The sequence below is a fragment of the Brienomyrus brachyistius genome, chromosome 6 (assembly GCF_023856365.1).
Source record: "Brienomyrus brachyistius isolate T26 chromosome 6, BBRACH_0.4, whole genome shotgun sequence".
NCBI classification, from domain to species: Eukaryota; Metazoa; Chordata; class Actinopteri; order Osteoglossiformes; family Mormyridae; genus Brienomyrus; species Brienomyrus brachyistius.
The window spans coordinates 8336837-8364410 of record NC_064538.1 but is presented as its reverse complement, the minus strand read 5'-3'; the positions used below and the strand labels follow the sequence as shown (position 1 = coordinate 8364410).

The 27574-nt window shown below is 41.8% G+C and overlaps 1 protein-coding gene across 6 annotated transcripts; it reads right to left on the bottom strand.

Annotated features, from left to right (window-relative positions):
* Window positions 1-750: 750 nt before the first annotated feature.
* rap1aa (RAP1A, member of RAS oncogene family a) lies at window positions 751-26564 on the bottom strand. 6 transcript variants are annotated; one of them, XM_049017976.1, is made up of 8 exons: window positions 26438-26564; window positions 8216-8304; window positions 7058-7126; window positions 6915-6971; window positions 5661-5801; window positions 4019-4162; window positions 3818-3936; window positions 751-3449 (listed from the first exon to the last, which is right to left on the bottom strand). In XM_049017976.1, exons 2-7 carry the CDS (start codon window positions 8270-8272, stop codon window positions 3847-3849), a joined length of 558 nt encoding a protein of 185 aa, XP_048873933.1. In that variant the 5' UTR covers window positions 8273-8304; window positions 26438-26564; the 3' UTR covers window positions 751-3449; window positions 3818-3846. The 6 variants fall into 6 exon arrangements, with proteins under 6 accessions (XP_048873933.1, XP_048873938.1, XP_048873935.1 ...); XM_049017981.1 differs by having other exon boundaries at window positions 26306-26438; XM_049017978.1 differs by lacking the exon at window positions 26438-26564 and adding an exon at window positions 26269-26415.
* Window positions 26565-27574: the final 1010 nt, after the last annotated feature.

Sequence of the window (27574 nt, the reverse complement as noted above, 5' to 3'; positions counted from 1 at the left end):
TTACAAATTACACACTCATAATGTAGTGGAAAAAAAAATCTGACAAATTAGCACTTCTTGAAACTTGCAGATCGATACGCGAAATAATATAATTTTTCCAAATTAACCATTTTGGACTCTTCCTCGGATTCGGACGGGATAAGAAGGAAATACACACGCACGCACACAAAGGGCAGGTCAGCCATCCCACTTGCAACATTACCAGTTTGGAGTTTTACATAATTTTTCTGTGTGTGTGTGTGTATTTTATAGGTGTTTAATTCTAAAAAAATGTACAAGGCGTTGCACCAGCCTCCGTGTTGTGACAAAAACAAAGTGATTCAACTGAAATGCATAACTGTATAGCAGATTGTACTGTGTGACTTGTAATGAAATACTGGCATGCAGATGCGTGGAAACCCAAGCTGGCCACTGAATTATGTCATGGACCTTTGAAGAGAATTGCTCATGTGAGGTTCAGGCATAGAACAACACACCTATCATCAGGGATTTGAACCTGTTTGTTGCCTTTAGAGCAGGACTATTCAAGTCTGGACCTCCATTCCAAATCCAGGCCGAGTTTTCAGCTCTCCCAGGTAGTAGTTATTAAACTGATTCTGACTGGCCAGAGGCTTCACACCTGGCTCATGGGTGAAGGAAGGGCTCGGACTTTGAGGACCGTGAGCTGCATAGCCCTACTTTGGAGGCTGCACACCTTAAAACAGGGTTTTCAACATCATACATTCAAACGACGATCCAAGGCCTTCTGGGTTAAGAAAACCACTAATCATTTATTATTTATGCAGCCCAGGACTTGGTAGCAAACGATACAATTTATAAAAGGTTAAAACTTGAAAAAGAGAACTAGAACACACAGAAAAATTCCTCCTGTTATTCAAAAACTCAGCAGGTATGGTCACAAAATCAATTTTGCGCATTAATCATAAGACACTGGTTGCATCAGTACTGTTAAAAAGGAGTATTTGACCGTAAAAACAATTGTGAATAGAAAATGACAAGATATTCTCCAATTTGCTGACAGTAACCAGTGACCGGCACTAAATTCTGTATCATTACAGTTCATTTTTGGACCCAAGCCTCATATGCATACCATGGCATTGAGGTTTATGGATGTCTGCAATCTCGTGGACGTTACAGGATAAATAAAATGTTTGTTCCATGGAGCGCAGGCTGTGTTGTGATCTCTGGGCACATACAACTCTGCTCCGAACAGTGAAAGAGCTTCATCACATGCTCTACATACGGTGTCATTCAGCTGTAACTCATACCATGTAATACACAAACATGCAAATTAGAACATCCAGTATACAAGTGACCCTCATAACTGAGGGTTCAAATAAAAGAATATTTGGGGGTTTCTTGAGTTTTATTACAACAGCAGACTTTGGAAATGATCTTTTGACAACAGGCATTTTGTACCATTTTACTCTGTGAATGCTGCCATTCAACAGTTACTATAAAACCAATGGTTTTAAGAAAGGATTTCAGAGATGTTTGAAAAGCAGGATTTGTATGACAGATGCCTTTGCCAAGAACTACCATTAAAACATCAGGAACTTATTCAAGATGATCAACTTGGGTATCGTTAAAAGGCAAGTTCAGGTAACTGCTAGACTTTCTGAAATCCATCAAAGTCTGTAGATGAGTCCGCTAGGGACACCTCCAGCCCAAAACAGCAGCACAAAGCAGTGTCTGGAGATGAGTGCAACAGACAGCAGGATCTCATTCACGTCTTCATACAAATTCACCAGAGAGCTGCCCAAGTTCAAGACTCCATCGTAGCACCATCCCATTCCCCAATTCAAACTTTGCTCATACAAATGACAGACAAATTAAGCACTGTTATGACACAGGTACAATAACTCATGAAAAACTCATGAAATTTATGTTAAGGAAAATACTTTTGTTCCCCTTATGGTACCTGAACATGTCATCATGGAGTATGGATTAAGGACAATATGACATGCCTGTCTTCCTGTTATTAACTATGGATGTGAATTCTTACAAATACTGTTAAATTCACCATTAGCCCATATGAACATTCAGACATTGACATGGTATAGTGAGATGATTTTTAGCACAAAATTATGTAATTACATAGTACGAACTGGCAGTGCATTTATTTTATTTGGTTAATAAAAAATACGTTCAGAATCATACTGCAATGTGGTAATTTTCCAGTTTAGTATTAGTGTAAGATCACAGCGATATTGACTTATTAAATGTTGCTTTTAGACCAGTTTAGTCAAAATACTGCCTTTACTCAAATTGAGACTAAAGTCAACACTCAATGACTTTACATCTTCAAGCCAAGGGAATCAAACCATTACTTATTCAATAGAATGGACATTGTATTTTAGCTTACCAACCCATTTCCAAATTTACCCTGCCACCTAGTGGCCAACGAACAAACTTCATGCATCAAATTTACAAAACCACAAAATTCCAGGAGAAAATAAATATTGTAACACAACTAATGGGCTGTAAAGGTCAACATATCTGTCATTCATGTGGAACCGATAATTGTATAAACAGTTTAAATCTAAACTCATTACCGACTGAGCTGAAAGTTCGCTCTCAGACCTAATGCAGCAAATCTGTCCTGATAAATGTGAGTTAATGCAAATAAAAGCAAAAAACATGACCAAAAATAATGAAAAATGTACTAAAATTTAATCATTCATAAAAGCTCAAAATTATTTTGTGACAGGAAAACACAAGAAGCAATATTAGAGTTGGTTTAGTATAATATATTTAGCTTCAAGAGACATAGAAATCAACTTACTATTTTCCCAATGTCCTTCTATAAAAAGAACTGTTTCAAAGCATTATTATGCAAACAAGAACTGGACCTGGAATATATTATGGGGAAAATATGAAAGCTGGTGATGCAAATTATAAAACAGATGTTATTTGCAGATGTCTCTGTAAGGACATATGGACATAAATCTATTACTGCCAACATAATTAACGCAGAAGGATGGGTTACGGTTGTAAAAAGGCTGATTTCCACTTGATTTCACTTGCAACAATTAGACTGATTTGAACTCCAGGTCATTTTAAGATTAGGTGTTTAGCACAATGTCAATGTCTTCAAATAAGCTATTGCCAAGATGAAAAATACTGCAGTCTTATGTTTGCATTTTCCAGAGATCGGGAGTATCTGGGGACAATTATGAGGTGCCATTACAGTGATTGCGATGTTCTGCTGTTGGAGGGGACCTTTGGGGAGGTGGGACATTAAAAAAGGAACCCCCCCCCCCCAAAATAATTCTTCACGTTGTTGTAGGATATAAAAGCAGAGAGGAGTCTGAGATATGCCGATCCTTCTCTCTTTGTGGTTTATGGAAGGAGAGCGACATGCTGTTGGTGTCACTTTAACACCACGTCATTGTTGAGGACTGAAATGCTGGCATTCTGATTGGGCAACAGTTCGTCATTACAGCATTCTGTGGGAAGCGAGAGAGACAAAAAAAAAAAAGAGAACATCAATTCACATAGCCTTGGGGAAACTTACGTCACACCACTACTGCTGGCTAAGGTTCTGAGATTACAGTTTTTCCACACATTTCCAAACCAAATTATGCTTAAGAGCCAAGCTCAGGGTACAGCAATGGAGACCATGAAAAGGACCCTGCACCAAAAAGGGAAAAACCTAACTTCACATGTAATCAATATGAAGATCTGCGCATGGACCACAATTATTTCCATAATATATGCCCCACCATCCTTTTTGAAATGAGTTGATGGCCGTCTGGCACTGCAATGCCCCTTACACCCTGCGGGAGGCAGCATATCCCCTCGTGATGTCTCTCACCTGGCTCAGAGCTGCTGCAGGGGGCAGGTCTACAGGATTGTGCAGTTAGACTTCCTCTTTGCTTTTTTCTTTTCCACTGGCGTTTTCCTATTTATCTGTCTGACCAGGTCATAGAAGATCTGTGATGGGCACAGAGACGCAAGTGAGGACGTGCTGGTGAAACTGGCAACCTGGACAAGTGCAGACCCCGTAGACTCCTACCTCATTAACATTGATCTTTGACTTTGCCGAGGTCTCTAAAAAGGCACAGTTGTTCCACTGTCGGGCCAAGTTTTGGCCCTGCTCCTTGCCTACAACACGCTCCTCCTCCAGGTCACACTTATTGCCTACCAGGATCATAGGCACCTGTGGGATGTAGGGAGGGGAGACAACCACCAATGAGGAACAAGCACACCAAAGGGAACATCGATCCCTACCCACAACCACGCAGTTCTGAGACATTTACTTAGCATAAATAATGCAGGTTTAATTCTGGATAAAAGGACGACGATTAATGATTTTGTTATCTTTGCTTTCAATCAGCAGCTTAGAGAAAATAAAAATAAAGACAATGACTCTCCTGGGATGGGAGTGATGGAAAGTGTGTGGTATTGCAGGGTGGATCCATTAGTGATGTCTTCCCCCAGGTAATATTAATGCCTCAGACTGAAAAGTACATTTGGTTTCTCAGATTACTAAATATTGCCAAACAGCTCAGCAATGCACTGGCAGGAGTCTTAAGTGTTCTGGGCTCTCAGATCACCTGGCATATTCAGAGTTCTCGCCTCATACCCTGCCAGACATATCACATGTTCCCCATTCTCAGGCCACAAGACACGCAGAATATTTCCGGCTCGCAGTCCGCCAAGGAAATGTAGTATCCCAGTCTCACAGATCCAGACGTAGGTACACATCAGCTGAGGCCAGCAAGGGTAAATGAGTAAGCGAAAGCGCTTTAGAGCGGCTATCGTTTAATGAACAGGCCATTAGCTGCTCACTGCGAGCACTTGTGTTCCCTTGGCAAACTGGGTGAAAAAGCATTTAGGTAAAAATAAATGACTTGCACCATCCATCCATTTTCTGTGCATACTTGTCCTATATAGAGAGCGGTCTGGAGGGTATCCCAGAAGCTAAGGGCGCAAGGCAGGAAATAAGCCAGGGCAGGGAGCCAACCCATCACAGGGCACACAGATACATTCACACCTATGGACAAGTAGGCAACTCCAATTTGCCTCCGCATGTTTTTGGACTTTGGGGAGGATGCAGAGAACCTTGAGGAAACTCCAGGACAACTCTGAGAGAACACGCCAGCTCTACACAGAGTCAGGATGGAGACTTGAACCCTGGTCCCAGAGGTGTGACACAACAGTGCTAACCACTGCACCACCCAAACCCTCAGCAATGCCCCAAATGACGAGCTTGGTTTGTCTTTCTACTGTGTTGTTCTGTGTTTCAGCATTATGGCTGCCAAACACTTCTGATAATGTGTGCGACATTTCATCATCTCAAAGGTCAACAAAGAAAAATTGCTTTCTTTTATATGAAATTGTAAACAAAGCACCATTTTAATTGGCTTTAAAGAACACCATTTTTGAGGGGCAATGCACTGTACTGGTTCAGGGACCTGAGTAGAGCCTCGCAGTTACACAGAATGGGATAAATTAATAGAGAGGAACACAGCTGCATGCACACAGACACACATGTTAACAGGCTGTGGGCACCAGCTTACACAAAGTTAAAGGCAGGACACAGACAGACAAAGAGAACAAGCAGGTTTCTGTACTCCTGAACATAAAACCACTGGCTCACAGGTGTCCAGGCATCTGTCCTGCAGAAAACAATGTGAGAGCGGTGAGATACTCACATCTTCAGTGTCCTTTACTCGTAGGATCTGCTCCCTTAGGTCCTGCAGGTCATTGAACGTTGACTGTGCCGTTATAGAGTAGACCAGAGCAAAGCCCTGGCCATTCTTCATGTACAGGTCCCTCATCGCTGTAAACTGTTCCTGTGGAGGGCAGAGGGGTGTGGGGTTACAAACTGCCTTTACACCATCCATTTTGCTCAGGGGTAGAGCTGGTCAGCAAGGGCCAAAGACACAGGCACTGTACTCTGAATTTCTTAAGATCAGTGGATAAAATCCACACTGGCAATAGTACCATCACTCATAGAGCAGTGTTGCGGTTGGAGTGTTGTTTAACAAAGAGAAAAGGGCAGTACAGCAAATACACCAAGGCTTCTGCACACACAAGGTCTGGTTTCCAAAAGGCTTTTGCTCCAGTGGAGCTCTTCATTTCTTCAGTCTCATTTGATTTTTCACAAATGTCTAACGTGTTAGTTACATTATACAGGGGATAGAAATGCTAATTGATTTTATTTTTACATTAAAATGAAAAGGTCTATTTATTATTTGATATAACATGAAAACTGCAATACCTGCTAATAAAATTTCCTGTATTCCCACCTGATTGTTAATGTAATGCAATGAATGATTCAACTTGAATGGAAATCTCTTAGAACTGAAAATTAACTTGGTCACCCAACTGTTCAATATAAAATGCGCTTCAGTGAAACAAAGTGGCCCAACAAAAGCAGGATTCAAAAGCCAACATTTCACTAAGTAAAAAGCTGGAACTCAGTGCCACTAGAGGGCACACACTCCTCAAATGTTCAGTTCTGAGCTTAAAATCTGAGTGTATTGTTCCTTCAAACCTGTTGTGACACATTATATGTCTATGTGCAAAGTAGACACAAACAGAAAACTATGCTAAAAAGTTCACATTTATGTATTTAGTAGTTGCTTTTGTCCAAAGTGTTATACAAGCGAGGCAGACAATAGAATACAAGTATTTTAATTTTGATTTATTATATTCGAGATTTCTGTGTTACACATGCACAAATGCAGAGGTACACCAGCAGTGAAATGAAACAGATGCTGCTCCAGTCCGTGCAATAAATAAAGTTGAAGGAAAACAATATTAAATATAAAAAATTAACAAAATAAATATTAAAATACAGAAACATAAGTATAAAGATAAGTTATACGAAGATTAGAAGTTTTGTTACAGATGGTTTTCGGTACATAAATATCCCATTGTAATAAGATGTTGGAGTGGCTTACCGTCCCTGCCGTGTCAAGGATCTCCAACATACATTGCTGCGCGTCCACTTCCACTTGCTGTTCGGGGGAAGGACAAAGTAGTGTCAGATGGGCCCAGTGATACGCTTACGACGGGACTCAGGCCATACCCCCTCCCCCCTTACCTTTCTGTAGGAGTCTTCTATTGTGGGGTCATACTTCTCCACGAAAATTCCCTGTACAAACTGGACTGTCTGTAATAGATGAGATTAGTGGGCAGAGTGATGCAACATCGACCTCAGCCAACCGATAAAGCAATCCTGTCACTAGGTCACCATCACCCCGCGAGGAGCCTGCCATGCTACCCCAAGGCATGCAACGCTGACCATGGCTACCAGGGCAGTCTTCTGCTTCACTACTTGCGTGTCAAATCAAGTGTTCAAGGCTAACAGGAGCATCAGGATATTCACGACTTCAATCTGCCTATTTAAACAAGCTGCCCATAAAACAGTCTGGATGCTTCGTGACCTCAACAAAAATGGGCTGGCAGCACAGTCAGGCACTGCGTAATGACGTTTTGGTCAATGACAAGCTGCATGTATGGTGGTGACCCCATCAATAAGATTAGCTGAAAAATTCCTACTGCCAGTGATGTCATAGGAATTATGTCATTTTTTGCAGTGCTGCTGGTGTAAATACACTTCCTGCGCTGCCCGCTGCATAAAGGTTTACCAGATACAATAACATACAGTATGTAATACTTCATAATGATAACTGTTTCTGGTTTATACTCTACAGTGTTTTAGTGTTGTTTTAGTGTGTAATGTTTCTATTCACAAACAAGGTAAAGAAAATGTTCCTGTAGCCCAAGTATGTAGTAGGCTATACAATCTAGGTTTGTGCAAGTACACTCTATGATGTTCGCATAACAACAAAATCACCCAACGACATTTCTCAGAACATATCCCTGTCATTAAGCGTCACATGACAGTATTACAGTGCGAATTTGCTTGAAAATCCCCATACAAAGCAATATAAAATTCAGCAATAACAGAACAGCTGCATGTGACAAAAAACAAGGAGACACCAAGGAGCTGGCTGGGCTTGTGGCCAAAAGATGGAGATCTGAGGTAATGATGAAAGCCGGGACACACCAGACCACGCCGCGATCACCCCCAGGCATGTCCTTCATGGTGGGCAGATGGACTTACCTCCAACCCATCAAGCAAACTGTTGAACACTTTTTCAGTTCTATGTAAAACTCCGAGACAATATGAAGGCGAGTGCAGCAGATGGCCAGCCTGCAGTTAGCAGATAGAGGTACTCGTCACAGAAGTACTTACCAGCGCAGATTTCCCTACGCCTCCCGAGCCTAGCACCACTAATTTGTATTCACGCATGGTGGGGTCACTTCACCAAACAGACCAGCAGTCTAAAAAGACAAAGAGGAAGAGAAAGACAGAATAATTGTTAAGAAACGCATCGGCACATTAAGCATCATTGCAGCAGCGACCACAGATATACTGGGATTCCAAGACTGACAGAGAGCAGCAACGAACAACCAGACCAACAGATTCCTTCAGTCATCATCATTCTGATACTAAATACTATACCACATGAAACCATGTTTAAAACGGCAGAGTAACAGCCACCCCACCCTCCTGCCCCCCCAGTAGAAGTGTGTTTGTTCTACACAAGGATAGTTCAAAGCAAACTTACATGTTCAGCATAGGCTGTTTATCTTTGGTACACCAATTTCATTCCCACAGAAAAACAAGGATACTCTTTCCCCATTTTACTGCAGATTTCTCGCTGCGTTTCACAGTGACAGACCAAGTCAACAGTCCATGACATGAGGGAGCCGATTCTGTTCTAGGCTGACAGGGGTGGATTCACATTCATACGTGGAACCTGCAGACATCACTGCACTTCCTCTGATTCCAGGTGTTCTCCAGAGAGGCATCTTGACAACCACAACCCTTTGCCACACAAACATTAGCAGCCCACCATAGTTTGAACAGATAGATGATGTTCCTTAGGAAAGGAACAGTGGGTTCAGTGCTCTTTAGTCAACTGACTTCACACCTAACAAGGAATTACCCAAGTGTGACAGACAGGAAGTTCATACAAGCCTGAAGCAGTAAAATCAGAATATACTGGAAAATAACCTGGATTTAATCAAGAGACTGCTGTTTGAGGCTATGCTGAACAGGTACCGATTTTTCCATGCATGCCCGTATACGCCTTGGCAGTACCCACCGTGAAATCAGCACTTTTATTCAGAACACGTGCTGCCAGACATGAAGGCCCTTTACAGCATGGAGCGTTTGGACAGATTTGGAAGCATTTGAAAACTGGATCACCTAGTTTCTGTATTCACAGGAGGGGAGAATAGTTTACATGGGCAGCCGGTGGTAGAGTTTCTGACACACGAAGACACTGAAGGTCAGCGTGTCCGAGCAGCCCCCCCCTCCCCCCCTACTCCACATAAAGCTTAACTGCTACGTAGCATCAGACGCTGAGAACTCTTCAAGCCGTCTATTTGCCTGACAAGTAAAGCTGCTAGACAGGAAAAGGCAAGAGGTTGACCCCAATCCAGTGAGAGCGCCTTGTAGATGCCAGAAGTGCGTATGATGCTGCCGTGACTCCAGTCTCCTGCTGTCGCACCCAGCAGACGGCACTGGGAAAAGATTCAGCACCGAGCATGTTGCCACCCTTTCCCTGCTTTGCTTTTTCTCATTACACAAAGGCTCTGACAGTATCACCACCTGAAACAGATATTAATCCCAAAATCGGCTTGTGTTCATGCCAAACTATTGCCTTTAACTCTCTCAAAACTACACACACATATGAACACACATTATACACTAAACAGTCATTTCTCTTGCAAGAACACAAATGCATAGTTTCCTGGACACTATGACATCACCTTATAATTATCCATTTTTTCCCCATGAAATAAGCTAGTAACTGGATGAAGAAAACAGCACGGATTTTTACAGATGTTTTGTATCTTTCCTGATTAACAGTAAGGGGAGTGTTGGAGCTAAAAGTCCACTTCAATAACTCACAGTAATGAATATCAGAAATGGTCATGAGAAACATATAAAAGTGATAAATGGCTTTGCTCAGAAACTTCCACTTTAGCTTTACTTATGCTGAACCAAGACAAGTCATTTCAAGTCAAACTATTTAAATACTCAATGTTAGATACAACGTGCTTAAGTATATAGCTGAAACCAATATACTGCTAAAACTGACCAATCCACAATCAGCGGACAAATATACTGCAAGCCCTGTTCTGCACTGTTCCTGTAGAAAAAGAGTATACCTTGCCCCCCATCCTTTATCCTGATGGGTAAGCCATTCGTTGAACTCTCATTCCCAAACACAGGATGTTTTGCTAAGGTGTACGTCTTTTAAGGATGAACTAAAAAATGGGCGAGTAGCACCAGAGGTATGTAATCCTACAAAGGAACATGAAGCGGTGCAGAGTGGTGCAGTGGGGCAAGGGAACAGATCCGCATGCAGAACTTTACACTGCAGAATGAAGCTTACAAGACAGAGGATGTTCAGTGTCCCAAACTCGAGGTCCTCCTCAAGATTAAATTGTGTGTTTCTCATCGTGTTGGGGGTGCAGTGGGGACACCTGACAACCCCAATGCCACAGCCTAACCTATCAATTTCACCATTGTCAAAGAGGTAGGACCTAGGCCTGAGAGTTGGTGAATGATGGAACAACTGGACACAAAAATCAAACAACTCGGAGAGAAGCAGTAAAGTAGTAAACCTTAAATAGCATTTCTGTGGAATGGAATGGTGTTTTCAGTGTGGGGAGAAAAATGCAGCCCTGCGATGGGCTGGCCCCCCATCCTGGGTTGTTCCCTGCCTCGTGCCCATTGCTTCCGGGATAGGCTCCGGACCCCCCGCGACCCAGTAGGATAAGCGGTTTGTAAAATGGATGGATGGATGGATGGATGGATGGATGGAGAAAAATGCAGCCAGAAGCACAGAAAAAACACAGGAGCCAAACATGCTGCTCGGCATCATTCAGGATCAGTGGAGACCTCACAGGCAGCCACCTAATGTTACCTAATGTTATAATTTACTGAGAGCTGGGATATGGTACACTAAAGAGGAACCCTATACTACTCTCAACCAGTGAAATGCAGTTTATCGCCCATAATAATATTTGCAGTACAAGGCTGAAAACCTGAGTATGAGCAAGCGTACAGACTCATGCATAGCTACTGACTGTTCTTCCTGCCTAATTCCCCAGGTATTACAGGACGAAACTGGGAAAAAGTCCTTTAAGTGAAGTCGGTCTGGTCCTTGTGCTCCATATCAAGTACATAGAACTGTTGCTTTTAATCATGGCACGTCTGTTTAGTCAAATAGCTCACTGATCGCTAATGCTAACAAAAAATGGCTGTGCTGAAAATATACTTTAAGTTTTTGTGGAAATCATAAATATACGTTAAACACTCTTTATTAATTGCTGGAAATAGGTTGGAACTAAAAGGCCATGCAGGAAGTGAACACAAATACCCCAGGGTGCCAAGTTAACTACTCCCAGTACACACTCCGCATTACCAGAACTCATCAGCCGGCTGATGAGAATCCTGGAAAGGGCAGCAGCTGCTGGAGCGATGGCAGCAAAATCGGCAATAATCTGTGAAGCTTTTGCCATGTCTCTGGTGGGAGCTGACAGAACCCCTCACAAGGTCTGCAGAGTCAACAGAAACGCCAGCAGGAATTTTATAATGGGATGGCCACTGGGTGACCATTGATTTTCATGGGGTGACATACACCAAGACATAACAACAATAATAATAAATGACTAGCTACACTTGCTCCATTCCAATGTGTTTGAAGTGGAACATTACTAACTGATTCGAAATACATGTACTTCATTTAAAAAACAAAAGAGAATAAATTAAGATAAACGACATTCACAATCAAATCAATTAAAGGTTTTATTAATCTGTTCATTCAGGAGGGCTGTGAAGCAAACGAGTTAAACATGCAAACTTAACAGTCCAGCTGTGCACTGTTGTTTTCAATAGTTTTGCTTCTGGAATAAAATCTCTACACTTGGCGGCGCCCTCGAGAGCCAGGCAGCAGAAACCATAACTTTAACCCGTTCTAAACTACCACAACTTCAATACAACCATTGTCTGTTGTGGCACCATACCAGTGTGGTACTGTAACATTCTGCTGTATTCTGTTAGGAGACATACTGAACACTGCCTGCTAGGGGAAATTCATCCTGGCACGTGGTCACTGACTCATGCCACTGCACAGTTCTGAAAGGGCAACATTCCACTTGCACAGCTGTGTCAATATGGCAGTAAAAATCAGGGGGAAGGGAAAAAGAACTATGCATGATATGCATATCGGTATCGGCTGATATGTTGCCAAAATATCTGTATTGGTCTGATGTGTTGAGCTTGGCCAATATTTAACCTTTATCTATATTCAAAGTTAACAGCACATAAAGACATATCTACTAAAACAGTGGGGATCTCTGCACTGGAGAATCAGCCATTCTCCATAGTGGAGGACAAGACATTTTGCCGGTTTATTCAACACTAGCTGTAGCGTTGCCACCCCCCAAGCCGCCACAGCGATACTGTCCCCAACAAACTGGATGTGTACTCCAAAAACACCGAACAGCATTCTGCTTTGGTTAGAGGGAATAGGGAACAATCCTGTACAATACAGGATGGGGGGCAACTCAACTTTGAAACCTCTAAGCACCAGCCCACAGCATATTTTTAAATCATCATTAAATCTGGCCAACAGATCGGTCTTTTGTTTTCCAAAGAATAAAACAATGTAATGTCATTTTGCCAGTTTCACTTTACATTGCATCTCATATTACTTTACCCTTTTATGTTCCTGGGAGTATACGGGGAATACTATAAAGGCATCCAGGTGGTGTTTGGTTCAACGAGTTAGGTAAGCGATCAGAAGGTCGCTGGTTCAAATTCCGCGGCCAGCAGAGTGATGTCACCGTTGGGCCCTGGAGCACAGCGATTAACCCCAATTGCTCCGGGGACATGTTGACCCTGCTTTCTCAATTGTACGTCACTTCGGATAAACACATCTGTCGTGACGTTAAAACCACAGTCGCAAAAAGCAGACTGCACCTGCTAAGCGGTAAGGGTACATTTTTAATTCGGCTCATTTCTTCCCTTTCAGCTCCAAAGCACAAACCTTGGTCCTTGTTGCAATAATGAGCTGTGCTATTGCAGTCACAATAATCCAACATGCTCCTTTCCCTCTGACAACTCAATCTGACTGCTGATGTGACGGCCAACTCAATAATAAAGTGTTACCTCCTTCACAAAGCAGGAGAGCCAACACTAGAGGGAATAATGACATATTTTATCAGTATATATTACATAAAATTACACTGACACACGCACAGCATTCATGCTATTCGACCACTGAAGTTTTGTTTGTTTATAGCTTTAGCCAACAACAAGAATATTTGTCTGAAAGGATAACGCTTACAGGTATTAGCAAATCACCAAGACATGGGCTAAACAAAGGGGTCCCCAACTATTTTTCCTGAGCGCCAAATTTCATCAGCAAACAAAGCTAAGGTCCACTGCCTCCTGGGCAGGCGGAACCCCCTGACAATGCAATTTAGCAGCTTTATGGGCAGTTCAATCACTGCTCCATAATCAAGATGACAACCTCATCAATTTATAGTAATGAACATATCAGGCAGATTACTTCAGCTAAACTGAGACAAGCTCAAGAACCTGGCTTACAGTAAGAACAGTGGTGATCTTACCAGGATCGGAACCCCCAGGCACTAATGACAACCGGTACGATAAACTATACAAATGAATCATTTATTAAATCTTAGGTTTTTAGACTTTACTGGATTTTTTTTAATTCATCGGACACAAAGATCCAAATAAGTCATGCAGGTTGTTCGGACAGACACTAAGTACTTAAATTCTTCTTACGCTTTTTAGACAATACAGACAATGATTCAGTTTGAAGTTGTGAAGATACTGGTTTCATTAAAATTCTTGGTTCAGACCAAAACAAAAAAAAAAAAAAAAAAAACACACATTTGGGCTGTCGTTGTTACAGTAATCTTACAATCATCCAGTGTTTCAGATAGGCAGCACACAAATCTGAAATCCAGGCTGTGGCTGTCAGATACAGTACGTGTCTGTAAAAGAATTCAGATCCTTTTGGAATTTCATATTCTAGTTGAAAGATTTTCCACTGTGTGATCAAATAATTCACTTATTGTGGCCACACAAATTCTTCCATTTGGGAGAGTAGGGATGGGTGTACTTGTGACAGAGGGGAGATTGATGATTTGTGTGTGTGTCTGCATTTGGACAGAGAGAGGGAAATACTCCACTGCACTGATGAATAGCTAAGAATGATTACGGTATTTCCCAAAAAGGATTAAAATAAAAAGCAGGAAAGCAGCCCCCTAAAACACTACAAAGCCACATTGATCATTCTGCTTCACTGCAGATGGTTTGATTTAAAAAGCACTACAATGAGGTTGCATGTTCTGGAACTGGAACTAGTGGGAGTTTAAAGCAGCCAGATGTGTAGATAAGCACCAGTGAGGCACCTGCAGGTCGCCCACTGGCAGCAACGAGAGGGCACATCTTCCCAAACCAATAGCACTTCTCCGACAATATGGAGTTGATCAATAATAGGCCTAAAAATCTAAATCCCCCTCTGCCTTCCTAGATCCCTCTTCCGGAGTGTTCTCACGGAATACCTTGAAGCATCCAGCATAAACCTCTTCAGCCCCCTGCCACAACATATTCCAGGAGCAGCTCAACCATTCAGCATTACCTTAGTTCTAGGCAGCTGGTGTCCAGTTATTTTTAAAAGGGGAGCCATAACTTCCACTAGGCCTGTCTGAACAGGACAGTAAGCATGGCATTTAGACACATCTATGCTGCCCTTGGAGAGGTTATGGAAAATACTCACTTTCAAAACCCAAGGTTTGTCACCTCAGTATGTCCTAAAAGATTTGCCACCAAGTTCCCAGATATGCTATTAGCAGTGGTTACACTACACAATCACTGATCAGTGCAAAACCATAGACAATGATGATTCAATATAGTCATCAGCAACCAGTCACCCTTTGAGAAAACAGCAGACCAAAATTCCTCAAGGCAGTGCTTAATCTTTTAGTTTAGGGTCAGCATTTCAGTTCGGAAACCTCATTTTACACATTTCTGATAAGGGAGCCATTAAAAAGCAAAATAATCAAATATGTACATTACCACACAATTCAAAAGTAGGAAATAGGCATGTGCAAAGGGCCATTCCATGTGACAAGTACTTCAGATACATTAGTATTGTATGTTCAAACCAAATCCCGAAAGGGTCAAATAGCAGACAGGCACAAACAACAGCACCATTCATGACAAAATGTGGCCATCTTCACTTTTATAGGGGAGACAGATATGGCAAAAATGCATTTAAAAAAATCACTCTCTCTTCAAAGGTGCTGAAGAAGATGTGTGGGCTCCTCCACCACCATGGAGAAGAGCCAGATGAGACATACTGAACACTGCCTGCCAGGGGAAGTTCATCCCGGCATGTGGTCACTGACTCACCCCACTGCACAATTCTGAAAGGGCAACATTCCACTAGCACGGCTGTGACAAAAGTGTTCAAGGCATGTTGCCCAGCACTGACAGCAGTGACAGGGCAAACAAATCCAACAACTTCAGATACGGTTAACAGTAAAACCTTTGGCATAAAGGACGGTAGCAGGACTCTGACCAGGATACATAATACAGGTAAAGTGGATGGATAGTCATGGGCAGCAAGATGAAAGACTGAGAATCGCCGTGGAAACTCCCACCCTGTATGAACCAATGGACTCCAGGAAACATCTGAAATCAGTCACATATTAAAAACACAGGTGTCCACAGGAGGGGTAACACCTGAAACAAATGACAGCACACCCCTACCTTGCAAACATTTTAGAGATGTATGTCAAGCCATCAGTCATCAATTTAAAGATAGTAATTGTATCACCATCAAGAAGCTACATGAAAACTTGACTAAGATGCAGCAGTTGGGGTGGGAGTGAATCAAAGTTGACTGTACATCACTCCAAAACATGCAGGAAGTTATATTTACTGTTATAAACGGGCAGATAGTGCTTTGATGTTGGAAATTCTTAGCTGAACACAAATCTCTATTGTAAAACATAAAACCATCTGATTCTCACCCATGTCCATTAAACTGGAGTTATTGGTCTGCCATCTTTTTCTGGCTGAAAGAAACTGCTAAGGAGCAGAAAGAATATAAAAAGCCACTTAGAGTTAAACAGTGAGCAAGGCTGCTATTAAACTTCAGTTCCCCCCGACTTGCAAAAGCACTTTCTCTAGTGTCTAATTAAGTAATGAGGTAGATAACTGGAAAAAACAGGAACAGGAGAACGGTTCAGTTTGTGTTCCTGACGATGACCTGTGGCTACTGTCATACTATGGAGCCAAGGAGTCTACTAGGTAAATGTAGAACTAGGCCGAGCTTCCAGTCAATGCTGAGGTACGAGTAAGCAGTATTGAAGTAATATCAGAACAAACATCAAAAAACCAGCCAGAAGTCCTTTAAACATTTTAAATGGTATAATTCAAATAACGGAGAAAAACAATATTTTGTGATATACACCACATTGCCAAAAGTATTAGGACACCCCTCCAAATCATTGAATTCAGGTGTTCCAATCACTTCCATAGCCACATGTGTATAAGATCAAGCACCTAGGCATGCAGACTGCTTCTACAAATATTTGCAAAAGAATGGGTCATTCTCAGTGGCTCAGCGAATTCATGCATGGAATACGTCCATTCGTGAAATTTCCTCACTACCAAATATTCCACGGTTAGTGGTATTATAACAAACTGACACAATTGGGAACATCAGCAACTCAGCCACGAAGTGGTAGGCAACGTAAAATCACAGAGCTGGGACAACGCATGCTGAGGCGCACAGTGTGCAGAAGTCGCCAACTGTCTGCAGAGTCAATAGCTACTGACCTCCAAACTTCGAATGGCCTTCAGATTAGCTCAAGAACAGTGTGTAGAAAAATTTATGGAATGGGTTTCCATGGCCGAGCAGCTGCATCCAAGCCTTACGTCACCAAGTGCAATGCAAAGTGTTGCATGCAGTGGTGTAAAGCATGCTGCCACTGGACTCTACAGCAGCGGAGATGTGTTCTCTGGAGTGATGAATCGCACTCCTCTGTCTGGCAATCCGATGGACGAGAATGCAGTCAGGCAAGTAGCAATGTGCCAAGTGCAAAGTTTGGTGGAGGGGTGATTATGATGTGGGGTTGTCTTTCAGGGGTTTGGATTGGTCCCTTAGTTCCAGTGAAAATGGCATTCAAAGCCATTTTGGACAATTCCATGCTCCCAACCTTGGGGGACAGTTTGAGGATGGTCCCTTCCTGTTCCAACATGACTGCACACCAGTGCACAAAGCAAGGTCCATAAGGACATGCATGAGCGAGTCTGGTGTGGAGGAACTTGAACTGGCCTGCACAGAACCCTGAGTTCAACCGAATACAACACCTTTGGGATGAATTAGAGTAGAGACTGCGAGCCAGACCTTCTTGTCCAACATCAGTGCCTGACCTCACAAATGCTCTCCTGGAATAATGGTCAACGATTCCCATAAACACCCTCCTAAACCTTGTGGACAGCCTTCCTAGAAGAGCTGGAGCTGTTATAGCTGCAAAGGGTGGGCCAACTCCATATTAAAGCCTATGTATTAAGAATGGGATGTCAATAAAGTTCATGTGTGTGTAAAGGAAGGGGTCCTGATACTTTGGGGACAATAGTGTATGTATGCATTCAGTTTTAGAAATAATATACAGGTTAAGGAATGTGATAACCAAGAACACAGTTAACTCAGATCCCTTATCATCAACCTAAGTTCCATCTCGTATTGCTTTAGGGTTGACCAATATCAACCAGGTTTTTTGCAACGAGAAAACTGCGCCCCTAATAAAGTTGAATCCCAACACAAACATTTTGTTTATTAAAATAAACAAAATATTTTTGCTGTGGTGAGCCTCACACAGTGAAAGCCCATTAATAAGCATAAATGACATCATGCTCAACCACGCGACCCAACCTTGGATAAGCAGAAGATGATGGATGGATGGATGGATGGATGGATAGATGGATGGCACCACGCTCAAATTATTTCAGTCTCTTTCTGTGGAAAGATCATAGCTGTAGATTGCCTGAAAGACAGCTGTAGAGCTACAAGAAAACTGCAGCATGTATATTCCAGAGTTTGTTCACATCTGTAAACACTTTACACAGATTTCTAGTTTAATCAGTCTGATGTTTTGGGTGGATTTTGGCATTGGCTCCATTTTATGATCAAATCCATACAAGCCCACGTTGAAACATAAGGCCCCAGATAATCAGAGGAGAGCTGAGGCTCCACAGATGGCAACTTACCAAGGCCGTAGCCTCAGTTACACAATGGCTAAGCTTCAAGCTACATTACTGACCACTCAAAGATTGTCATTCCTTTTTTGGCTGGCAATGTTGCACGATTATTGCGAAGAACAGGGTTCAAAGTCTGAACAAAAAGTGGATAACTGTTACCACTCTCACATCCTGTTTCTCTCACACTCCCACACAAACGCTCTAACAGAAAAAAGAAAAGATCATTACATTCACAAAGTTAACATGACTGATTAGTTTTTGCTCTTCAAATGGTTTGGTTGAATTTAAAGTCTCATTTAACAACTGGTAATTGTTGCAATAAAACTGATCACTGACTGATAAATATGGGTCTTCACCCCTTAGATCTGCCACACTGATTGAACTGCACAGCAGATAATGTCTTTCAATTAGAACAGAGGATTTCCACAATAAAAATGATGTTGCAGAATTGCGTCAACTGCCAAGTATATCAAGGCATGGTGTGGGCCGTTTATAAAGCAAATTCAAACTGAATCCATGTGTCAAAAATAAGATGACATTACATTTGCTAGCAACAAGTGATACTTTGCTTATTCCTCTTTATGATATAAACCACAATTTCCACACCATCAATCATAAACCACGGATCCCTTTATCAGCAGTATCAAACCCAGCCATCCAATCAGAGACATGCAAGCCTGTTCTGTTGCATGAAGGGGGGACGTACAATGCCCTATTTTAATGACATAGGGGGAAATCCTGGTCGCATTGGTCACATAGCAGGAAAAAAGAGCAAAACGCCCTAAATATTACACGAGGCAGTGAGAATACTGCATTTCATAAGGCTCATCAAGGATTAATGGGCACATGGCCACAAAGACGGGGGGGGGGGTCTCCAGTATCAGCAGGCATCCAACAGCAAATGCTTAAACTCAAAGACTGTACGAAAGACGGTGCAAAGTGTGCCTTAATGGTCCAAAGCGGCCCTGAGAGGAGATGGGGAACAAGGCACAGGTGCAATCAGACGGAGCACAAACACTTTCAGATCGGAAACACCAGCTGCCAGCTCCGAAACACACTAAAATAGACAGTCAGGACAGGAGGCCACGCCTAAGTCAGAAGAAGGATATCCTTTCTACCAGCAGACAAGTGCAAGAACACTACAGGTTCTGTAGGGCGATGCCAGCCCCCCTCCCCTCCCCTCCCCCCCCACCACCACCACCACTTTCTGACTCCCATTTTCCTGTGATCATTACGTTTAATCACTCAATGGGCATTCATCATCCAAAGAAAAACGCCGACTGTAAATTAATCGCATGATGTCCAAAGTAGGTCAGACCAGACACAACAGAATACACACCAAAAAGTTTACAAAGGTTTCCATCCATGAAGCCAGGTCCTAAGCAATGAGCTACCACTGCCTCATCTTCTAGGTCAGTGATTCTGAATCCGGTTCCTCAAGTAGCTGGGAGAGACCATACATGTGGGCTGTCTGGGGGAGGTCCCTGGGAGCAGGTTGAGAAATACTGTTATAGGTAAATTCACTTTCTAATGCTATGAAAAGAACAGCCCCCAACATGGGTCCCCCCACGAAGCAGGACCCCCCACCCACAGCTCTCTTTCAGTTGTTACTAAACAGTAGTCCTGCTTTTAAAACAGCAGAATTTGCTAACGGATAGGAAACCTACATGTGTTAAACCAAAACGAGAGAAGTGAATCATCACTCAAAATCAGTTATATTTTTTTCCCCAATCACTTCTAACGTCCCATCTGAATAACATTTCAAACACTGAGCTCCATCATAATGAACGTTTCACAATCATTTACAATACTTTATGTAGCTAACAAGTTTAAATCCTAGTCTTCTAAAACAAACAAAAAAAACAAAATAAAAAGTTGTATAATTAAATAAATGAGGGGACATAAGCTTATCAAGGTGTTTCATCAGATTTTCCACAATAGGCAGTTGCAACCAGGAGGATTTTATCAGGCTATTACGATCTATACACCTACAGACTTTGTTGACAGTTTCAGAATTAATACAGCAACCGTACTATAATCTTCCCATGGTAAAACAGAAGAAAAATGCCATCTCTGAGTAATCACAAAACTCCATTAGCGTTTCTGAACTACCTTGGCACAATTTTGTGAACAATCTATTTTCTTATATTTACAAAGCTGAACGTGCGTGCTCCGTGTTCAGTGAGGATTTTCAAAGTTCTACTCACCTTTGTGGAAAACTCATGGGACAGAGGGCACAAATAGGTACAGAAAGATTCCGAAGCAAGATACACAGGCCGGCCTTCTGTGGTCATGAGCGATGAGAAACCAGAGGCATTCCCTAGCGTGTACATGCGGGTGTAGTGACGCCTCTGGCTACCTCCTACGAAGCGAGCTTCGCGTGGTCTGCCTCACATACAACAGCCTGTTTCTAAAAGTCGCAGGCTGTCATTAGTGTGCGATGACAGGAATCCCCGACCTGACAAATTGCCTCTGACGACAAAAAGCTGAGCCCAAAGTTACATTTTATACGTGAAGACAGGAGAGAAGCAGTGGACTGTGCTTTTTACCTGTGACAGTCAGTTTCAGGCTGGACATATGGTTCCCTAACAAAGCCACCACGGGACTCGGACAGTCCCTCGGAGGCATCAGACAAACCCTTTTTGCTCTTTATTGCTCTTCCTGGCCCACTGTCGGCTGAACAGACTCGGGCCTGTTTGAGCTGCCAAAAGGAAATTGGTTTCTCATCACAGGTCGTTTGACAGCATTAACACCGCACTGAGAGAGACATATTAACAAAAGGAGGGCAGCAGAGAAAATGCGTCTTGGACTAAATTGTTTCCGCAGCAAAACAGCACAATGAAAGCAGGGGCAAACCTTATGGACTCCCCAGGCAACTTTTAACCAACCCCAGAGCCAACAGGCAGAATAAAGGAACTGCAACACACAAAAGGAGCACGATTTACCAGTTAGCCTCCCTCATTACTTAACAGTATTACAACTTATGTTATTGAACAAGAAACTAATATTTCGCAGGATGAGGAAAATCGTCTAAAAGGTCAAAACAGAAACGAACAGTCATGTGACCCTAACAATCAGAACCAGAATACTTTTATTATCCCAGAGGAAATAGTTTTGTGCTTAAAGATTGCATAGTACATCGATACACAAGAGAGAAAATCATAAATACACACACGCATCCCACATACAGCACATTTAACGTAATTTTCTACACAGATCTGTGTGCGATGGTTAGTTTTCAGAAGCTGCCCAAACTCAGAGAGCATCCTGACTGGAAAATAAGCAAATGTCTCATCATCACATGAGTGTGGCCAAATTCATCAACACTGTACGCAATTTCAAACCATATTCTGAGCCAAAGTGTGCTACACAGAGGTGAGGGAAAGGTGTCTGGGACTCTAAAGACCTATTATAAATAAAATCGCTTTTATGCTGTTCCATTTTACTGTACTTTCATAAAATACGTAACTGTGAAACAAGTGCAAGGAAAGGTAATAACACAATAAAAATAAGCTAAAACTGCACAGCACAAGCATTATTCTCTGGCTACAAGCCCATGACTACCATCTCTTAAATGATCATTGTTCTGTGGTGCAAACTGGACACACAGATATATTTAGCCATGTCTGCAGAAGCAGTCAGTGGACTCCAGAGAGTGAGTCAACTGGCAGGGGACAGGGGTGAGGACCAATTATGGGTGTCTCCCACAAAGTATCTTCATGTTTTCCCATTTCCATTTTGCAAGGCTACTGACGCAGCTAAACAGCAACAAGCACTGTTTTCAAGACACCTTCACATCCAACTTAAAATGAGATCAACAAAATAAGATACTAGTGATTTTTAAACATTCTGTTTGGTCCCACTATACAGCCACAAATTTTGTTAAGTGCTTTTTTTTTTCTTTCTTCCAATCTACAGTATAAAGAGACAGACCCCAGGGTTACCAATAACTCACTCATGATCAACTAGATGATCCCTGCAAACATGACTATAGAATGGATAAGGAATTATGCAGCAGGATATACATAAAGAATAAAATAAAAAGTGTCAAATTTTTGGCATTCATAAACATTACTGTCGCCTAGATACCAACACAGCTAATGGACTGCATTTAAGTGTTAGCAAGACAACAGGGACAACCAAAAAATATATATAGTTTTATGTAACAATAAACAACAATAAAAAAGTAAAGCACCCTGTCACATTTTTGCTGAGCCAACAGCAATGGAGATTTTGTATTACAAAGATATGGTCAGTAGGAGTAGGAACAGAAAGCTCTGCCTTTCACAGTTCATAACCCCCCCCCCCCCCAAAAGAAAACAAAAAAATATATTTCCATAATTCTCTACTACCAAGCTGGAGATTTTTTAGCAATATATCCAGGAAACAAGAAGCCTGAAAATGTCATAAAACATGCTGACTGAGGCCCAGCCTAGGTACCCACACACAAACACCGCAATCCAGACAACCCCTGGTCATCACATTTCATAGTAGGGTGTAAATCTACCTACATGGCTCACCAAGACAATCTGGGTTCCCCAGGTGCACAATGTCTATCAACATATCAGCACTGGCTGATATTCATAAAAAAATCAAGACCAAATTGGTCTGATGCGTCAGTCCTGGCCGATATTTAAAATTTAATCAGTATTAAACATTAGCAGCACCAGAGCTAAAGACATTACCGCCAAAAAAATCCAGCTGACTGCATGAGACTATTAGCCATTTTCTATAGTGGAGGATGAGGGGTTTCATCGGCTCATTGACCACTTACGTAGAAGTAGGGTACCACTTTCAATCTAAAGGAGGACACTGCTGCCACTCTACTGTGAGGGGGGTGATTACACGGTCAGAAAATACAGGACAAATCACATTCTGTATTGGTTCAAAATGAGATATAGCAAATTATTTTACGATATGGAGCTATCCCATAAAATATAGGATGGGTTACAACTCTACTTAGAAAAGTTCTCAAAATACAAGCCCACAAGATGTTTTTATACAGATTTACTATGGAATTATAAACCGATGGCAATGTGACTAGCAGATCGACCTCTTCCTTTCAACAGAATTAAAAAATGCTGTAGCGTTATTCCACTAACCAGTGTGGGCCAATTTCACTGCCAATGTCGGGACACCAGTGCTCTTCCCAAAGGCAGTTCAGCTTCAACCTACATGACCATGCAAATCAACTCTAATAGAAGGTGCACCTGAAAAATTGTAAAGCATTTGCTTTTAGTTTAAGCCGATAAGCCAACCAGTTGTTTTTTTTCCATGGACATGCGACACACCTCACTGAGTGAAAGGGACATTTTGTTTAGTATGTTTAATTTATTTGACAGCTAAGCTTTTGGGGATCCCCTCTGGTTTGTGTTCAAACTGAACAGTGTTGATTAGCATTAAAAAATAATACAAATGTCTAGGGTTATTAACAACTTACCCATGCTCAACCCATGCAGTCACTTTTGCACATGACTATAGAACTGCTTAGGAACTGCCTGTTACACAGCCAGCACACAACCACTTTTGAAGGAAAGTTTTGCATAGGTATGTGTCATCCAACTGGATCAGACTTACGGTTACTGTGTTGCCAGTGTGCTTTGCCTCCCACACTACCCACAAGCCAACTCAGAAGAAACCAAGTCTTCCTTCAAAATTATGTTGCTTTTAGAGACTGTTTACATTTTGTATAGTATTAACAGTTCTGAAAGTCTTCACAACAATAAACCCCCTATGGGTAAACACAGCAGTACCTATTTTCTTTTGGAGATTCCCAGTCGCTCCCAGTACACCTGCCCACAGAAGACAACTACCAACTAGAGGCAGGAAGACAGCCAGAATGCCACAGTGCTGCTGACCTGGAGAGTCACTGGCTACAAACCAGGGTGATCCAATTGACTGAAGATTACTAGACGACATTAAATTTCCCAGTTTGCTCTAGACATGCATAAAATACAATGCCCAGCAAGCTCTCTCAGTCAGTCACTGAGAACAGAAATGGTACAGAATTCATTATAGTCTACAGTAAAATCACATGCAATGTTACAAACAGTAATTCACAGTTACCCACATGTATGGTTATATGTTTCATGCAATGGGATTCAAATAATTTACCGAACAGACCTGTTCACATGCATAACTGCTAAGGTTTAACAACTGCCTTCAAAACAGAAAATTCATCTAATAATGAACAATTGCAAAGTGGGAAAAGTTAAAGTTAACAAAAGCTTATACACATACAAGATTTAAAAAAATCCCAATTAATCTCTCATCACCATAACTTGACCTCTTGCATGCATGCAAGAATGTAATCCTTAGATAGCAGAACTTCTCCATTTGTAAAGTTTATGCTTATCACAGCAACACTCTGGATGCTCTCCAAGTTGACTCACGCAGTTGGCAATGACGAAGTTAGTGTGATTTTATTCAAGGCCTCTCAAAGATTGGACAATTTCAATGAATGAACAGAATAACCCACAATAAAACCTAACAGGAAATATAACATGCGTACAAGGGATCAGGCACTGTGGTAAACAATTAGCATAATTGTGATTCAAAATCCAAGCAAGGAATGAGTCAAGTTATAGGTTACGCTGATCAAATACCACAAAGAAAGGAAGTTATTCATCTTTAAAGTCAACGCAGCCCGAGTGAAGGATTTGAGCAAATATATGCATACTTGGATAAAACAAAGAACGGATAGTTCTTACGTTAAAATACTATGTATGCATTCAACGAAAAAGAAATATTTTCTCAAGTCAAAATCGCGAAAGGAGATATTATCACCATTGACTTATCCCACTCCACAACACTACCCAAATATATCAAACGAACCCGGACACTTATGCAATTAAAAGAAAAACATTTAATTAATGTTAACAGCAAATATGAACAGCAGCAAATAATACTAGTTAATGCAATGCCACAAAAATAGGCTTCTAGAAAAAGATAAAACTGTTCAATAAATATATTTAAAATGTAAAACTACGCGATGACATTTATTGAGTTAACATGTTACTGTTGTTAGGGGAGTCAAAACTGAGAAGTTATCGATATTACTGCAAAAAGGGGGGTAGAAATTGAGGCGTTTCCTGCGTGTTTCACGTACTTTGAAACAAAAGTTCGCGTTTAAATTTCATAATTAAACATCGAATTAAAGAGTGTCAAGTTTAACTCCTGTCATGCGTAGGACATGTGGCTTCAAAAGCAGGCCAGAGTGACTGCACTGGCTCACACTACACCTAAAAATTACACAGCTATGCGAATGAATGAGCAACATATAAACAGCTAGCTGTGAATTGTTTTTATATTATTATTATTATTATTATTATTATTTTACATTTCAGCACATCACTGTTAAGTATGATATTTGTTAAGCGCAGGCGGCAGATTACTGCACGGTGAAGCTAGCTAGCTAAATAAATAAACACAGCTTGCTAACGACACCCACAACAGCGTAAAATGTTCCTGTCTTCGTGCTGAAGGCTGTGGGTTTTCCACAGCTAACTGGCTAAACAGAACAAATGAATACAAGTTTGTCACGCACAGCTAAGTCACTACGTAGCAAAACTTGTGTTAGCGCCTTTCCGTCACAGAGCCCCAACTACATCCCCTTAAATGGTCTTATACTACAGGAGCGAATCTTCTTATATTTGCGTCTAATCACATCGTATAGCACAGGGAAGCGCGCGCGACACTGCGCTCAATTCGGATTCACACTTAAAAGTGCAGAAATCGATTTCCTTTCACCGTGTCCTGTTTTCAGACTCTAAAGTTACACAACTAGCCGAACAGCGATCGAGCTGTTAAAACCACGCACGACATGGGACATGCTGGCAGCTAACTAAGCTAGCTCCCTCCCTTCCGCCCGGCCTAGGCGGTGTGAGTCTACTAGCTAGCCGCCGAGAATGCGGGCTTACTTCGCCTTCGACTAGGTAGTGTATTTTCCAACTATACCGTCGGCTGAGCCGTTGCCTAATCGTAAAATGGCTTAGAGGGGAGGTCGAGGGATTCAATCCGCCGTCATGCCCCCACTACGTTGCCTCTCGACAGGCACTATTGTCGTAGAAAGTTTGCTCTACTACTCACCGTCTATCGCGCTCTCAGCCACTCCACTAGTTACGGATAAACTCCTGTCTCCGAGATGCGGACGTCATCCGACAGCCGCTGACACGACGTTCTTAAAAGGGCAACGTCACTTAGCCCCTTGCCCTCCTGCATAAACACTCGAAAGCAAGAAGCACAAGGTGGTAAAAGAAAATCGTTTACATCAAATTTCAGTTATCTGTGATTTTTTTATCATGTTTGTTTTGCATAACGATACCATAGTTTGTGTTTCGACGGTTTTAAGTACTGAGACCCTTCTTCGGACGGTGCCGCTTTAAGAAATATGCCGTGTCTGATAGCAAATAACTCCCCTAATAAGTGGTGCGATTGTGTCTGTGCATGTGTATCAGCTGCTAGAATGTCGGAGACCAGGCATTACCTTATGGAAAATTATAATAGGCGATTTCTACAAAGAATAAATTAAGTTTGATAGCTAGTTCGACTGACAACGCTTTTAATTGTTTTATTAATTTTTGGTTATTCTGACGCGTGCGTACTCTTGTGTCGTATGTTGTTTCTGTCCCATGTTGATGTTCCATACTTGTGTTTTTGTTGTAATTAGCTGTTATATTGTTGCTTTTTCGCGACAGATTTTTTTTTATTTTCAGAGGGATGTACTCCTTGTTGCATTTTGTTTTCATGAGTACTGCAATTGTTAGTTGTTTTTTTGAGATGTGTATATACCTCCGACATCTCATTTCCATCTTTGTAACCTCCTATTCTGAACCGGGTCACAGGAAGAACCCCATTCCCCAAAGCCTAATTGTTTCTCCCCTCTGGGAACTTTCAGTTATATTCATGCAATTAGCTGTCATGTGGTTATTGGGTGGTTAGGGTTTGTATGTGATGTGGCACTCCTTGAAAATTGATAGAGCAAATTAGGCCATCTTACACCTGTGGCTGTAAAAGACAGTCACAGAAAGCACTAGATAAGTTGCATTTCTCTTCTACATGTGGAGATACCACATGAATCAAACAAATCAGCTTTTTGAAGGAAGCTTCTTCTAAGGCATGTTCTATAAAGTAGGGCTGTGGTTGTCTAAAGCTGCAATGTGGTGCTGAGTTGGGGAAAAAATGAGTAGTGATTTCAAACTCTCACTGATCTCTTGAGCCTGTCAA

Coding starts and splice junctions, on each gene's coding strand:
- rap1aa (XM_049017976.1), bottom strand. CDS start 8,272: ATGCGTGAATACAAATTAGTGGTGCTAGGCTCGGGAGGCGTAGGGAAA. Junction 7,127..8,215: donor GCGTAGGGAAATCTGCGCTG/GTAAGTACTTCT, acceptor CATCTATTACAG/ACAGTCCAGTTTGTACAGGG. Junction 5,802..6,914: donor TCCTTGACACGGCAGGGACG/GTAAGCCACTCC, acceptor TGCCCTCCACAG/GAACAGTTTACAGCGATGAG.